At 69.5% G+C, this 14,695-nt stretch overlaps 2 protein-coding genes across 2 annotated transcripts in view; one reads left to right on the top strand and one right to left on the bottom strand.

Annotated features, from left to right (window-relative positions):
* The window catches only part of NUP160 (nucleoporin 160), a 28,598-nt gene extending 25,570 nt beyond the window's left edge, over nt 1-3,028 (bottom strand). The window contains exons 1-2 of the mRNA XM_075163475.1: nt 2,803-3,028; nt 2,424-2,634 (exon numbers count right to left, since the gene is read on the bottom strand). Of these exons, the coding sequence (XP_075019576.1) occupies nt 2,424-2,634; nt 2,803-3,005 (414 nt within the window). The 5' untranslated portion in view covers nt 3,006-3,028. The remainder of the gene's footprint in view (nt 1-2,423; nt 2,635-2,802) is intronic.
* A 2,092-nt stretch (nt 3,029-5,120) lies between these two features.
* On the top strand, nt 5,121-14,376 carry PLEKHG3 (pleckstrin homology and RhoGEF domain containing G3). Its single transcript, XM_075163596.1, has 17 exons — nt 5,121-5,150; nt 8,402-8,721; nt 8,816-8,916; nt 9,015-9,084; nt 9,175-9,221; nt 9,288-9,438; nt 9,949-10,083; nt 10,174-10,356; nt 10,431-10,523; nt 10,599-10,685; nt 10,805-10,838; nt 10,922-11,029; nt 11,166-11,240; nt 11,395-11,433; nt 11,551-11,558; nt 11,667-11,861; nt 12,162-14,376. The coding sequence occupies exons 2-17, from the start codon at nt 8,440-8,442 to the stop codon at nt 13,779-13,781; spliced, it is 3,228 nt and encodes a 1,075-aa protein (XP_075019697.1). The 5' UTR covers nt 5,121-5,150; nt 8,402-8,439; the 3' UTR covers nt 13,782-14,376.
* The last annotated feature ends 319 nt before the right edge of the window (nt 14,377-14,695 follow it).

The raw sequence follows: 14,695 nt of genomic DNA, 5'->3' as shown, positions 1-14,695 counted from the left end.
GGCAACTGTGACGCTGCTACTCAATAAAAAGGATTTTTCCAGTAAGAACTGTCATCATTACCACTCCTGCTTCCCTTACTGTTAACCCACGACCACTGCTCTTTACGAGCAGACATGAAAGGCATTTCAAAGGCTGCAATTTTCTAGCAGAGTGCTCGCTCGCTCTCTCCCTCATTTACCGTAACACCCCCAAAGGAGTCCCACAGTCCATCAGCTGCTTTGAGACAGCTCATAGCAAAATGCTAGTAATGAGTCCTGTGAAGAGCAGCTCTGCAATAGCACAGCGTCATCCCTTGGGAAAGCTGTCTGGAACTCTAAAAGCAAGAGATAAGCTCTCCAAGAGAGGAAAAGGACCTGACAAGACACACCAGAAGCAGACATGAGAGAAAGTCACAGCAAATGGGTAAATGCGATCTAAATTTTGCATAAGACCCATCTTCCACATGAAGTAAAAAGATTCTATACCTTGCTGCATACAGAGGGCAAGTTACAAACACAGCCAGGCCTCCCCCTGAAGCACTCAGTCCCTACCTCCAAAGGGTACTTTGTCCCCATTGTCACAAGGCTGGGCCCCAGGACCGCTGGCAGAGCCACCGCCAACCTCTGAGCCTCATTTCAGGTTACGTCACCAACTTTCATCGAAATCGGAGCCCTGTTCACAAATCTGAAACACCCTCAGCTTTGGGGCAAACGCTGCAAGACTGATGCCTACGGCCTCCGCCTCCCCCACGTGCGGCCCGAGTACATTCAATTCCAAACAAAGTGAGAGATTTCCAGTTTGCTTTTCCTGTCTGACTCTTTTCCCCAGCAGTTTTCACTTCCACATAGAGAACTACCCCACACTGATGAACACACCTGGCCAAGAATCAGAGGACTTGGAGTTTAGCAGTTTATAACATCTATAAAGAAATTTAACTGGAAAAGTTTGGACAGTAAGAAACTAAAGCGCAGAGGTTTCCACAAAACTCGGGAGAGCCTGACAGGCTCCAGCTCTGCACCTCTGGAAACACCGGAGGGTTCCAGTCCAGGGTACAAATCCCCACCAGAGAGCTATGGAACAGAGCGGTCGTGGTGGACTGACCCAGCTGGCAGGTAACTGCCCCCAGCCGTGCGCCCCAGCGGCGTGGGGGAGAATAAGAGCAGCAAAAACTTGCGGGTTAAGATAAAGATGGTTTAATAAGCGAAGGAAAGAGGAAGAAGAATAAAATAAAACCAAACCAAGTGATGCCAAGGCAATCCCTCACCACCTCCTCCAAGCAGCCCGATGCCCAGCCAGTCCCCAAGCAATGGTCACCTGCCCCCATTCCCTCCCCTCTGTGTCACTGAACACGGTGTCACAGCACAGGGACCATCCCCTCGGCTGGGGTGGGCTGTCCCAGCCGTGTCCCATCCCAGCCGTGTCCCGTCCCAGCCAGCTCATTTGGGGAGCAGAGTGAGAAACAGAGAAGCCCCCCTCAACACACCTCAAGCAGCGGTGTGCTTCGGTCACAAATCCACACACAGCACCACGCGAGCTGCCGCGAAGAAAACCAACTCCATCCCAGCCAAAACCAGTACACGGTCTGCTCAGCACGGAAAAAATTCCAGCCCAACTAGAAAAAGCTCAGGAAAAGCCGAGCTTCATACCCATCAGCAGCTCACCTCCAGTGTTTCCACAGCCAGCCCATGCGCCACGGGCACGAGGGCGCTGACAGGGTTTGTGTGAAGCCCCGCGACAGGGCGGTGTTGGGGGTTAATCCCGCCGGGCAGCGGAGCAGCACACAGCCACGCGCTTGCTCTCCCCCCACAAGTGGGATGGGGGAAGAGGAACGGAAGAATAACAGCGAGAAAACTTGGGGCTCAAAATAAAAAAAAAAAAAAAATCAATTAATTGCTTAATAAATGCAGGACAAGCAGAAAGAGAGAGAATAAAACAAAATAAGGGACACAAAGGCTGGACAGACCGACACCCAGCCAGTTCCTGAGCAAAAGATGGCTAACCCCCCCCGAACCTCTCTTTTCCCTCTTATTGCCGAGCATGATGTTATACGGCAAGGAATATCCCTTTGGTTAGTTTGGGTCATCTGCCTGGTTGTGTCCCCTCCCAAACCACTGCACACCCCCAAATCTATTCACGGGAGGGCAGAGTGAGAAACAGAGAAGGCCTTGAGGCTGCGCAAACACTGCTCAGCAAAAGGTAAATTATTAGTGCGTTACCAACACTGTTTTGGTCACAAATCCAAAACTCGGCACCACACAAGCTACTATGATGAAAATTAACTCTATCCCGGCCAAAAGCAGTACAGGTGGGAAGCAGCACTTTGTGCCCGTGCTGAGAAGCACGCCAAGACCTTTGCTATTTTCCAATGCACTGAGGGCTCTTGAAGGGCAGGACCGAGGCAGGTGGCTGACACAAGGGGGGAGCAGGCCACCCCGGTACTCACGCTGCGGTACATGCGGGCGGGATGCGGCAGGAGCAAGCGATGCACCGTCTGCCCCGTGATCAGCAGGACGACCAAGTGGCTCTGCACCTCGCAGAGGTGCACGCCGCCCGGTAGAAACGGGCAGCCCTGGATACGGAGGCGTACGGCGTTGTTCAGCAGGTTGACATCCAGAGATTCCTCCACCAGCTCCACCGTGTCTCCCGATGTGGTCCTGAGGGAAAAGACCGGGGAAGGTGTGAGGACGACGGGCACAGGCAGGGGGGGAGAGGCGTGCCCGAGCAGCGCGGGGTGAAGCCGGCACAAGCAGGGCGGCATCAACCGGGCCCGGGGGCCCCCAGCCCCCCTCCGCGGCTGGGCCTGCCCCCGGGCCCGCACTCACCACCGCACGAAGCGGTTCCTGGTGGCGGCGGCGAGCTGCGCGCTCTCCTGATAGCAGAAACCACCCGCGCTGTCGCTGTAGCGGCCGGCGGGGAGCGGAGCCGTCCCCGGTGGGCTAAAAACCACCTCCCGAGGCCGTCGCGGTGGGCCCCGAGCCGCCGCGCTCAGCTCCAGGCAGCTCCGCTCCGCCAACCCCGCCGCCATCTTGCCGCCCGCCTTCCCGCCTCGCCCGCGCGAGTCATCACGGGAAGGGAGGCGCGGGGAGTGATGGGAAGGGGCGGGCTTTGGGGGGAGTGTTGCGGCGCCCCCTCGTGGGCGGGCGGTAGCGCAAGACGTGGGCAGGGGGTCTGGGGAGGGAGGGTCTGGGGAGAGGGGAAGGGGAGGGGGGCTTGGGGAGGGGGTCTGGGGAGGGAGGGTCTGGGGAGAGGGGAAGGGGAGGGGGGCTTGGGGAGGGGGTCTGGGGAGGGGGTCTGGGGAGGGGATGTGGAGAGAGAGGGTCTGGGGAGAGGGGAAGGGGAGGGGTTATGGGGAGAGGGGGGGTCTGGGGAAAGGAGAAGGGGAGGGGGGCTTGGGGAGGGGGTCTGGGGAGGGGATGTGGAGAGAGAGGGTCTGGGGAGAGGGGAAGGGGAGGGGTTATGGGGAGAGGGGGGTCTGGGGAGGGGGTCTGGGGAGGACGGTTTGGGGAGGGGGGTTGGGGAGAGGGGAAGGGGAGGGGTTATGGGGAGAGGGGGGTCTGGGGAGGACGGTTTGGGGAGGGGGGAAAGGGAGAGGGTCTGGGGAGGGTGTAGGGGGAGAGGGGCTGGGCCACGGGGCACAGGACAGGGTCTGGGTTAGGGGCGCCAGAGCCGCCCCATGTGCCCCCCCAGGCAGCACCCACCACCCCGGGGCCCGCCGGGTGCTGCCGCCCGCGCCGCCGGCAGCCGCAGCCAGACACGCCGCCTTCCCACGCCCGCCCGGCCGGGCAGCGTGCCGCCGGTGCCCACCGTGCCAGCCTCCGGCACCCGCCTGCGCCCCACGCCTCGGCCCCGGTGAAGGAGCCGGCAGCCGCCTGCCCGGCCGTGCCCTGGGGACGGCGGGGTGCGTGCCAGGCTCGCCAGGGCCGGGCTGCTGGCAGAGCACGTGTCGGCGTGCCGGCGATGGCGGCGGGGACCCCCCAGCCCCACTGGCCTGGCGACGCCGCACGCTCCCCCCGTGACGCCGCATGGCATCGGTGCCGGGGGCCTCGCCGGGCACGCCGCGCCGGGGGCAGCCGGCCCCGAACAATCCTGCCTTTGAGCGGGAGCCCGGCGCCGGCGGCACAAGGCGCCCAGCCACCCGCCTGCAGAATGGCCCTATTCTGGCGGCGGCAGGTGCCATGGGGTGCTGGGGTGCCGCACGTGGGCTGGGGCCTCCGGCTGCCCCCCTGCTTTATTTGGGGGGCTTGAAGCACCCCGAGCCGCTGTGGGATCCATGGGGAGCTGGTGCCAGCCGGCTTTCGGGGCTCACGCGTCGTGGCGGACGCGGTGGGGAGGCAGTGCCATGCCGGGGCTGAGCTCAGCCTAGCGGGGGCCAGAGCTGGGCGCAGGTGAGGGAAGGGGCAGACGCGGTGATGGAGGGGACACTGGGTGCGTCCCCCTGCCCACAGGCACCCGCGCTGCCCAGCCCCGAGGGGGGTCTCGCTGGTGGTGCCCCACAATCTCCCCATGGTGGTGGTGGCCCCACGACCAGTGCCACCGGGGGGCTCTGCCCGCTTGGTAGGGCCCCATGGGTCAGGGACCCCATGGGGTGCTCGTGTCCCCTCGGGCTGGGACTCCACGGGGTGCCCGTGCCCCTCGGGCAGGGACCTGGGGGTGCCCCGGTGGGTGCGGGCTCCCACCACGCCGTGCCTCAGTGCACCCGGGACCGTACCGGGACCGTGCCGGGGCTGTACCGGGACCGTGCCCGGGACCGTGCCCAGGACGGTACCGGGACCGTGCCGGGACGGTACCGGGACCGTGCCCGGGACCGTGCCCAGGATGGTACCGGGACCGTGCGGGGACGGTACCGGGACCGTGCCGCGACTGTACCAGGACCGTGCCCAGGACCGTGCCGGGACAGTGCCGGGACTGTACCGGGACTGTGCCCGGGACCGTGCCCAGGACCGTGCCGGGACTGTGCCGGGACCGTGGCCGGGACGGCGCCCGGGCTTCTTGCGGGACCGCCCCGGGACCGCGTCCGGGAGCGCTCCGGGGCCGTGTCCGGGAGCGGGCGGGGGCCGGGGCGATGCCGGAGCAGCCCGGCGGCCCGGGCGGGGCGGCCACAGTCCCCGCCCCCGGGGCTCTCCCGCCGCTTCCTGCGGGCACGGCCGGGCCGGGGCGGCGGCGGCGCGCGGTGAGTGCGGGGCGCCGGCGGGAACGGGGGCGCGCGGGGCCGGGGCGCGCCGGCGGGAGCGGGACGCGGCGTGCGCGGCGCCCGGGGTCCCCCTGGGGAGAGAGATGTCGGTCCCGGCGGGGCGGTAGCTGTGGCTCCCGGGGGTGCCCAGCACCGTGGGTGGTGGTGGTGCGGGAGCCGTGGGTCCTGGTGGGGCAGGCGCCGTGGGTCATGGGGGTGCCCAGCGCCGTGGGTGCCAGTGGAGTGGGAGACATTGCATCCCAGTGGAGCAGGATCCGTGGGTGCCGGTGGGGTGGGAGCTGTTGCATCCCCGTGGGACGGGAGCCATGGGTCTCAGTGCGACAGGGAGCTGTGGGTCCCAGGGTGCCCAGTGCTGTGGGTGCCTGTGGAACAGGGAGCTGTGGGGCCCGGGGTGCCCGGCACTGCGGGTGCTGGTGGGGCCAGCGCCATGTGTCTCGGTGGAGCAGGAGCGGTGGGTCCCGGGGTGCCCAGGGCCGTGGGTCCCCGTGGGGCAGGAGCTCTGGGTGCTGGAGGGAGCGTGGGAGTGGAGGGTCTGGTGAGCTGTGGGACCGGGCCTGGGTCCCAGGGGAGGGCAGGGGACCGCGGGTCCTAGGGGTGCTGGGAGACGCCTGGGGCAGGCAGCCATGGGGCTGGGAGGACCCTGGGCCCGGCCGGGGGTGCGGGACAGAGGCTGTGGCATGTGGGGTGACGCCCGGGTGTGTGTTGAGGGGCTGGGATGGGGGTACCGCACCGGGACCCCCAGCCACGTGTGGGTTGGGGGTGCCCTGCGCCCCTCTGGTGGGATTAGGTGGCTGCCAGCCATGCGGGATGCCACGGGTGCCGGGTACTAAGAAGGTTTGGCAGCCCTGTGGGGTCGATGCTGCCGAGTCCCGGGAGCGCGGCAACACCGACGCGGGCTCTGGTCCTGCCCAGGCATGGCATTGCGGCTGCTGTGGTGCGGGGTCACCCTGCTGTGGCACAGGGACCCCCGTCGTGCCAGACCACCTCTGGCACCATGGTGCTGTGGGCAGGGGTGCCAGCACCCAGCTTGTGCCTGCTGGGCACCGGCGGTGCCAGCCAGGGCTGGGAGCGACGGCCGTGGCCGCGCCGAGCTGTGGCAGCTGGGCTGGAGCCGGCAGCGACCTTCCCCGCTCCCAGGGCCGCTGGGATCCTGGAAAACGCCTGGAAATGGTGAACCGCCTTCCCTTATATGGCTCCACCGGGCTGGCTCTCCTCCGGCCCCGCTCGGCCGGCTGCCCGACCCGGCACCCCCGGCCTGCCCGCCCTCTCCTCTCCCGGCGTGCCATGCCGTGGCCCTGGGAAAGCGCCGTGGGCCGTGCCTCACTCCCCCTCTCTGGCGCAGGAATGTGCAATGGGGCCGGCGATCCCGCCGTGGGGAGAAAATCCCCCCTCCCTCGCGCTCGCACCGGCGGCTCGGCACAGCCCTGGCCCCTGCCTCAGTTTCCCCGTGCTGGGGAGTTTTGGGGATCCACTGTGCTGGAACCAGCCAGCAGCTCCACGGTGTCCTTGTCTGTGCTGCTGGCAGCACCCAGGGGCCGCATCCAGCTTGGCACCCCGGGGGCTGTCCCGGTCCCCACGGCAGGGCTGGGGGTGCCCAGGGCCTCTGGCAGCCCCCAGCCTGGGGGGGCCGGGAGTGAAGGTCAGGGCTAATCCCTGCCCGGAGGAGGCGGCAGGCGGGAGCCCGGGGGCTCTGGCCGGCCGCGTGCCCACCGCGGCGGTGCTGGGGGGGGTAAGAGGATAAACCCCCCCCGCCCGGTGGGGCGGGCCGGCGGTGGCCGGGACGCCAAGGCGGGTGGCCACGGTCCCTGTGACGTGGGGCCGGCGCCGTAATCCCGGCGCGCTGAGCGGATTAGAGCGGCCGGGGGCGGCCTGCGGGGACGAGCTGCGGTGGCCGCAAATCCCCAGCCGGGCATCACATGGGGGACCCCCCGCGGGCACCGCGGTGCTGTACCCCTGCACGGGCAGGGGGCGAGTCGTGCCCCTGTCTGCCCCCGCAGTGCCACCCGGGAGTCCCCTCTCGTCCCCCAGCAGGGGCCGGTCATGGGTGGGGATGGGGGTCGGACCCTGCCGGGGGTGGGTGTGCGGGGTGTCCCGGCCTTGCTGTCCCCGGTGCCAGGGTGCCCGTGGGGCTGGCTGCCCCCTGGCTGAGGTGGCTGTAGCACCAGGGCAAGGCTGAAGGATTTGGGTTTTGGGGGGGCTGCTCCCCAAATCACCCAGAGCCGGGGTGCCAAGGGGGTGCCCCATGGCACAGCCAGCTGTGCCGGCACCTGGGGGCCCGGGCTGTGGCACAGCCTGGGCATGTGGGGCTGGGCCCCGCTTGGGGGGCACCGCGGTGGGGTTTTGGGGGGCTCCTGGCTTGTGCGGGAAAGCCATGGGGAGGGCGGCAGCGGGATCGCGGCCATGCGGCACGGCGGGTGTGGGGAGGAGCTGGTGGGAACCGGCCTGACCGGTTCGGTGCCGGCACCCCCAGTGCCAGGGGAGCTCGGGCGGCCCCGCTGCCGGCACGTGGCCCGGCTGAAGGTCACCGTCCCCGGGGCCACCCGCCTGCCAGGGTGAGCGGGCTCGGTGCCCTGCCTCAAACCGTCTCTCTACCAAAAAGCACAGCGGCACGTCCTTGCCGTTCCAGCACTCTTTGCTGCCAGCGACTGATTTTCGGGTGCCCCAACCGTGGCGGTGGCACCGAGCGGTTTCGGTGGCACTGAACGGTTTCGGTGGCACGGGAGGATCCCGGTGCCGCGGGGGAGCGGCCAGCGGTACTGGTGGTCCGGAAGGGCGAGCCGGCGCTGAGCTCACCAGGAAGGTGTCCCGCGGGTGCGGCAGTGACGCACGGCCCCGGCACAGGGTGCCGGCGGGTGGGGACTTGGCGCGGCGATGGCGCTGGTCCCACTGGGGCACCTCCTCCTCAGGGAGCATGGACCCCGGCTGCTGGGGCGCAGCACCCGGCTCTGGGGTAAGGAGGGGGGCGAACCCCCAAATTTGAGGACCTCCACGGTCAGGAGGCCTTGGTGGGCTGTGCCAGGATCTGGCCAGGCCGTATCCTGCTTCGGCCGAGCCGTAGCCAGGGATTTTTGGGGTTGGGGGATGCTGGCACCCCCCCGCCGGAGGGTTTGGCCATCAGGTCAACCCCAGGGGCTCTTCACCAGGAGGGGGTGTGAGCCCCCTTGGCCCCAAACGCTGCCCAGACCTCGGGGGGTGTCCACACCCCCTAACCACGCTGCTCTCCTCCCCAGACCTGCCCTGTGCCCCGCCGGTGCCGGGTGATGCCGGCATGCCGGTGCCCGCCTGCCCACAGCGCCCTGCCCTGAGCCCGGTGCTGGAGCCCGGCCGCGCCATGGTGGAGGCGGCCGGCGGCGGGGCCGAGCCGTGGGCCGAGGGGCTGCGCAACAGCAACAACAACGCTTCCCCGGGGGGGTGGCCGGGCGCCCGCGGCGGGCACCCGCTGGCACCTTTCGGTGGCGCCGGGGCCGAGCCCAGCTACCTGGGGCGGGTGGTGCTGGAGATCGTGGAGTCGGAGCGCACCTACGCCCGCGACCTGCGCAGCATCGTGGAGGTGAGCGCCGGGGGGGGACACCCCTCGGGTGGGGTTTGGGGGGGGCCGGCTGGTTGCACCGGTGCCACCGCCACCAACCGTGGGCGCCCGGCAGGGTTACCTGGGCAAGATCATCGACGCGGAGGAGCCGGTGCTGCGGCCGGAGCAGGTCAGCGCGCTTTTCGGCAACATCGAGGACATCTACGAGCTCAGCAGGTGGGTGGTCCCGGTGCCGCCAGGGCGGCACAGCCGGTGCCACGCCGGCCCGTGGCTTGGGGGGGCTGACGTCACCCCGTCCCCTCTGTCTCCCCTAGCACCCTGCTGCAAAACCTGGAGAGCTGCGCCAGCGACCCCGTGGCCGTGGCCGTCTGCTTCGTCACCCGGGTAAGGGCAGGCACGGTGGGGGGCACCGGGGCGGGCACCGGGGGGACGCGGGGCCATGCCGGGCTCTCACCGCGCTCCCCCTGCCCGCAGAGCCAGGAGTTCGCCATCTACACCCAGTACTGCAACAACTACCCCAGGTGAGTGGGGGGGGCGCGGGCGGGCAGGGGGGTGGGCAGGGCGCTGAGCCCGCTCCCTGCCCGCAGCTCGGTGGCGGCGCTGGCCGAGTGCATGAGGAGCAAGCCGCAGGCTCGGTTCCTCCGCGAGTGCCAGGAACGGCTGCGGCACGCGCTGCCCCTCGGCGCCTACCTGCTCAAGCCCGTCCAGAGGATCCTCAAGTACCACCTGCTGCTCCAGGTGAGCCGGCGCCCGGCGCGGCGTGGGCATGTGGCGTGGCGTGGTGTGGGCACCCGGCAGGGTACTGGCACCCAGCACGGTCTGGGTGCTTGGCATGGCATGGGGATGTGGCAGAGCGTGAGTTCCTGGCACAGTTCTGGCAGCTGATGTGGCACAGGCGCCCGGCACAGCCTGGGCACCCGGCACGGCACATTTCCTGGCACAGTCCAGGTACCCGGCATGGCACAGCCTGGGCGCCTGGCATGGCACATTTCCCTGACACAGCCTGGGCACCCGGCATGGTGTGAGTTCATGGCACGGCACAGGCACTTGGCACAGGTTGGGGCATGGCATGGTGCAAGCACCGAGCATGGCACGTCTCCCTGGCACAGCACGTTTCCCTGGCACAGTACACACACCCAGCATGGCACAGGCACCCGGCACAGCCCGCTCCCCTGGCATGGCACACCCCCGGCACCGGGCACCGCATCTCCCTCGGCGCAGCCCCGACGCCCTGTCCTTTGCCGGCAGGAGATCGCCAAGCACTTTGAGCACAAGTCGGGGGACGACTACGAGGTGGTGCTGGAGGCCATCGACACCATGACCTGCGTCGCCTGGTACATCAACGACATGAAGCGCAAGCACGAGCACGCCATCCGCCAGCAGGTGGGTGCCGGCGGCGCAGCGGGTGGCACCGGGCGGGCACCGCCGCGGCGGCGGGTGGCCTGACGCGCCCGTCCCCGGGGACCCGCGCAGGAGATCCAGTCGCTGCTGCTGGGCTGGAAGGGGCCGGACCTGACCAGCTACGGGGAGCTGGTGCTGGAGGGCACCTTCCGGGTGCAGCGGGTGCGCCACGAGCGCGCCGTCTTCCTCTTCGACAAGACCCTCCTCATCACCAAGCGCCGCGGTGACCACTACGTCTACAAGAGCCACATCCCGGTGGGTGCCGGGGATGGGGGCACCCGGGGGTGCTGGGGACGGGGCCCTGGGGGGCTGACGGCCTCTCCCCGCAGTGCTCCTCGCTGATGCTGATCGAGAGCACGCGGGACTCGCTCTGCTTCAGCCTGGCTCACTACAAGCACGGCAAGCAGCAGCACAACCTGCAGGTAGGGGGGGCACGGGGTGGGGCGCACCCTAGGGACCCCCCTGCCCAGCCCCACTGCCCTCCCTCTACCCCCCAGGCCAAGAGCGTGGAGGAGAAGCGTGTGTGGACCCACCACATCAAGCGGCTGATCCTGGAAAACCACCACGCCATCATCCCCCAGAAGGTGAGGGCAGAGCGGGACGGGCACCGTGGTGGCACCGGGGGCCCCCCAGCATGGCGAGGGGGGCACGGCTGTACCCCGGCTTCACCCTCCCGTCTCTCTCCATCTTCCCTCCACCCCAGGCCAAGGAAGCCATCCTGGAGATGGACTTGTTCTGTGAGTGCCACCAGCGCCCCGCGGTCCCCTCCCTGCGCGGGCGTGTCCCCCCTGTCCCCCAGCATCACCCCCTGTGCCCGCAGACCCCCCGCGCCTGCCCCGCTGCAGCCCCGAGCGCCTGAAGAAGAGCTGGTCCTGCCAGCCCCTGGGCGACCCCGCTGCCGAGCCGCACCAGGGCCGCCGGCAGTCCGGTGAGAGCCGCGCATCCCTGGCATCCCCGCCGCCGCCATCCCTTCCCCGGGGCAAAGCCGCTGCCAGGTTGCGCCGATGCCCGTGGGGACGGTGGGCACCGGGTGCTGGTGCTGATGGGTGTCCCTGTCCCCGCAGAGCCCTTCCAGTGCCGGGACCGTGCCGAGACGCTGCCGGACCAGCTGCACGGGCACATGGGGCGCAGGCAGTCGGGTGCGGACGCTGGCAGGGACTGGGGACCCCAGCTGGGGCGGGGGGCTGGGGGCTGGGTGCCGGGCTGGGGATGCTGGTGGGAGTGGGGACAGGCTGGGGGACATGGGGACGATGCCACCGTCCCCTGATTTCAATGCCCGGCTTCTCCCCGCAGAGCCTGCCAAGCAAATCCTGCGGCATCTGGGCGAGCAAGGTGAGCTGGCACGGCCGCTGGCACCGGCGGGGTGGGCGGAGGGGGGCCGGGGGCTGAGGGGGAGCATTTTGGGTGCTGCCCCCCCTAACCTCCACGTTTCTCTCTCCTGGCTGGCAGGTCTCAAGGTAAGGCTGGGGCGCAGGGTGGGTTGGGGTGCCCGGTGCCCCCCAGCCCTGGCATGCCGCTTGCCGGGGGGGCACAGGGCACTGAGCCCAGTGCTCACCCCCGAATAGCATGCCGGCAGCGACGGGGCTCTCCTGGAAGTGGGGGAGCCCCCCCGGCACCCCAGAGCCTGGGCAGTGGCTGAGGGCATGGTGGAAGAGGAAGAGGAGGAGGAGGAGGAAGAGGAGGAGGAGGCTTTGGGCAAGGGCTGCCAGGAGGAGCTGCCCCGGGCCGGGGACCTGCCAGTGGAGCCCCAGGAGGAGCAGGTACCCGCTCCAGCCCCCTAAACCCCAGGGAGGGTCCCCACTGTGCCCTGCTACCCAGGGCACCCAGCATCGCTCCCAAGGCACCCTGCATCACTCCCTGGGCACCCCATGTTGCTGTCAGGGCACCCCGCATCACTTCCAGAGCACCCTGCTTCTCTCCCCGGGCACCCCACATCACTCCCCGGGCACCCCATGCTGCTCCCGGGGCTGTTGTGGGATCTTCAAACGTGGCTTGGCCAGGACTCGGAGCAGCTGGGGTCCCCCCCCAGCCCATGACACCCCATGTTTGCTCTCACCCAGGCTGGGGGGCACCCACTGGTGCCGGAGGGACCCAAGCGGCCGAGCAGCTGGGGGCCGGGCACCTGCGAGAAGGTCAGTGCGGCCCTGCAGCCCCTGCCCGGGGGTCCCGGGGGACCCAGCACCCACCCGCCCACCCCTCTGCAGGCCGGCAGTGCTGTGGAGCACCCCGAGGGGCCAGGGGCACCCGAAGCCCCGTCCTCGGCAGGGACCCCCGCACCGGTGCTGCCCGGCGGGGAGGGGGAGCCAGAGCGCGCTGCGGAGGATTTGCAGGGGCTGAGCAGCGAAGAGGAGGAGGAGGAAGAAGAAGAAGGAGCTGCTGGCAGCATCCTGCCACCCTCGGTGCTGGACCAGGCCAGCGTCATCGCCGAGCGCTTCGGCGGCGGCGGCAGCTTCTCCCGCCGCAGCAGCCTGGCGCTGGAGGGGCCGGCGGGGCGGCCGGCCAGCCGCAGCGGCAGCACCCTCAGCCTGGATGGCGGCCACCCGCTCGAGGCCGGGGAGCCCGGGGGGTCCCGCAGCACCGTCCCCTCACCCGAGCCCCTCGCCGGAGCCCGCCGGGAGTCGCTGCTCTCCAGCCGGGACCGCCTGCTCCTCGACAAGATCAAGAGCTACTACGGCCACGCCGAGCACCGGGACGCCGACTTCAGCGTCCGCCGCCGGGAGAGCCTCTCCTTCATCCCCAAGGGGCTGGTGCGAAGCTCCGTCTCCCGCCTCAACGGCCTCCCCCAGCCCCCGGCGAGCCCCGAGCCCCCGGTCCAGCCGGCGCCGGGGGGGCCCGAGGCGTCGCCGGAGGAGCCGTGCCAGGAGAACGGGCTGCAGCCCCCTGAGCCGCTGCTCATCCTGGAGGAGGACGACCTGGGTGCCGTGGGCGAGGGGCCGCCCGCCGGGCCACCGCCGCGGCTGCTGCTGACCCCCCCGCACCCCGGCACCAAGGTGTACCAGCTGGCACGGCAGTACAGCCTCCGCATCAAGAGCCGCCGCGCTGCCCGATGTGCCCCGGCGCAGGCAGAGAAGGGGGACCCGAGTGCCGGCACCCCCTCAGTGGCTGTGCCGCGGGGCGGGGGTCTGGCGGCGATGCCCTCCCCGGGTGCCCCCCGCAGCCCCCCGAGCCCTGGTGGTGCCGAGCCCTTCGCCTGGCCCGACGTGCGGGAGCTTCGCGCCCGTTTCGGCGCCCCGCGGCCCCCGCCGGTGAGCCGCAGCCGCTCGGCGCCCGAGGGGCCGTGCCGGGGCGGCCGGCCGGCCGAGAAGGAGCGGGGCAGCGGCCGGAGCCGGAGCGCCGAGGCAGGCGGGGGGCCCAGCACCCCCGGGCCGGCGCCGGCGCGGCATGGCAGCGACGGGGCGCTGTGGGTGGCGGCGGAGGCCCCCCTGGGCCCCGGGCAGCGGGTGCTGGTGCTGGAGCGGCTGCCGGCCCCCGCCGAGCCCCCCACCTACGTGCAGATCCGCTCGCCCACCACCCGGGAGAAGATCTGCTTGAAGGCGGTGGTGGAGCGCTGCAAAGCCTACCAGGCCTCCGAGGAGTACCGGCAACGCTGCTCCGAGCCCCCCGACACCCCCGAGCCCCCTCGCCACGGCCTCGTCAGGGACCTGCGGCAGAAATTTCAGACCCTTGACGCTGCCAGCTAGGTGGGCGACAGGGAGAAGGGGTGTCCCGCGGACCCCCAGGGGAAGGAGCACCCCGTGGACCCCAACCTGCCCAGAAGAAGGGGCACTGCATGGATCTCCAGCCTGCCCAGAAGAAGGGGCACCTCACGGACCCCCAACCTGCTCACCCAGGAAAAGGAACACCCTGTGGACCTCTGACCCACCTGGAAAAAGGGGCACCCCATGGAGGCCCAGCCTGCCCAAGAGAAGGACCACCCCATGGACCTCAGGTTGCTTGGGAGAAGGGGCACCCTAGGGACCCCCAACCTGCCCAGGAGGAGGGGCTCCCCACGGACCCCCAGCTCACCCCAGAGGAGGAGCACCCTACGGACCTCCAACTTACCTAGAAGAAGGGGCACCCCATGGACCCCCAGCTCACCTGGGAGAAGGAGCACCCCGGGGACCCTCAACCTGCCCAGGGCAAGGGGCACCCCATGGTCCCCCAGCCCGTAGGAGAAGGGGCACCCCATGAACCTCCGACCTGCCCAGGGGCACCCCGCGCCACCCCGGTGCCCAGCACTGCGCCCGGCTCGCTTTCACATCTTTATTAGAAAAAAAACCCCAAACTGAACCAAAAGTTCCTCTCTGGTTGCCCACGCTCCCCCCGGGGCGGTTCGGCCCGGCCACAGGGTGCAGGGGGGGTCCCTCAGCCCCGGCAGCACCGGCAGGGGCGCGGGGTGGTGGGTGCGGGAGAGGGGCAGTGGCGAGCGGTGCCCCCCGTGCCGACGCTCTTTGGTTGGTGCCCACGAGAGCCGGGGCTGCCCTGTCTGCACCCACGTGCTGGGGGGGGCATTATGGCTTCGGGGGGGCACCCACGGCAGCCCCCTGTGTGGGTGCCGGGTGGGAGGCATGCACGCGTGTGGGGCATGCACACCCGTGGCCGTGCGCGGAGGGGT

This window comes from Calonectris borealis, chromosome 14 (assembly GCF_964195595.1).
Source record: "Calonectris borealis chromosome 14, bCalBor7.hap1.2, whole genome shotgun sequence".
Lineage (NCBI taxonomy): Eukaryota > Metazoa > Chordata > Aves > Procellariiformes > Procellariidae > Calonectris > Calonectris borealis.
Note: the sequence above shows the minus strand (reverse complement) of the source record. Positions and strands in the feature narration are given on the sequence as shown.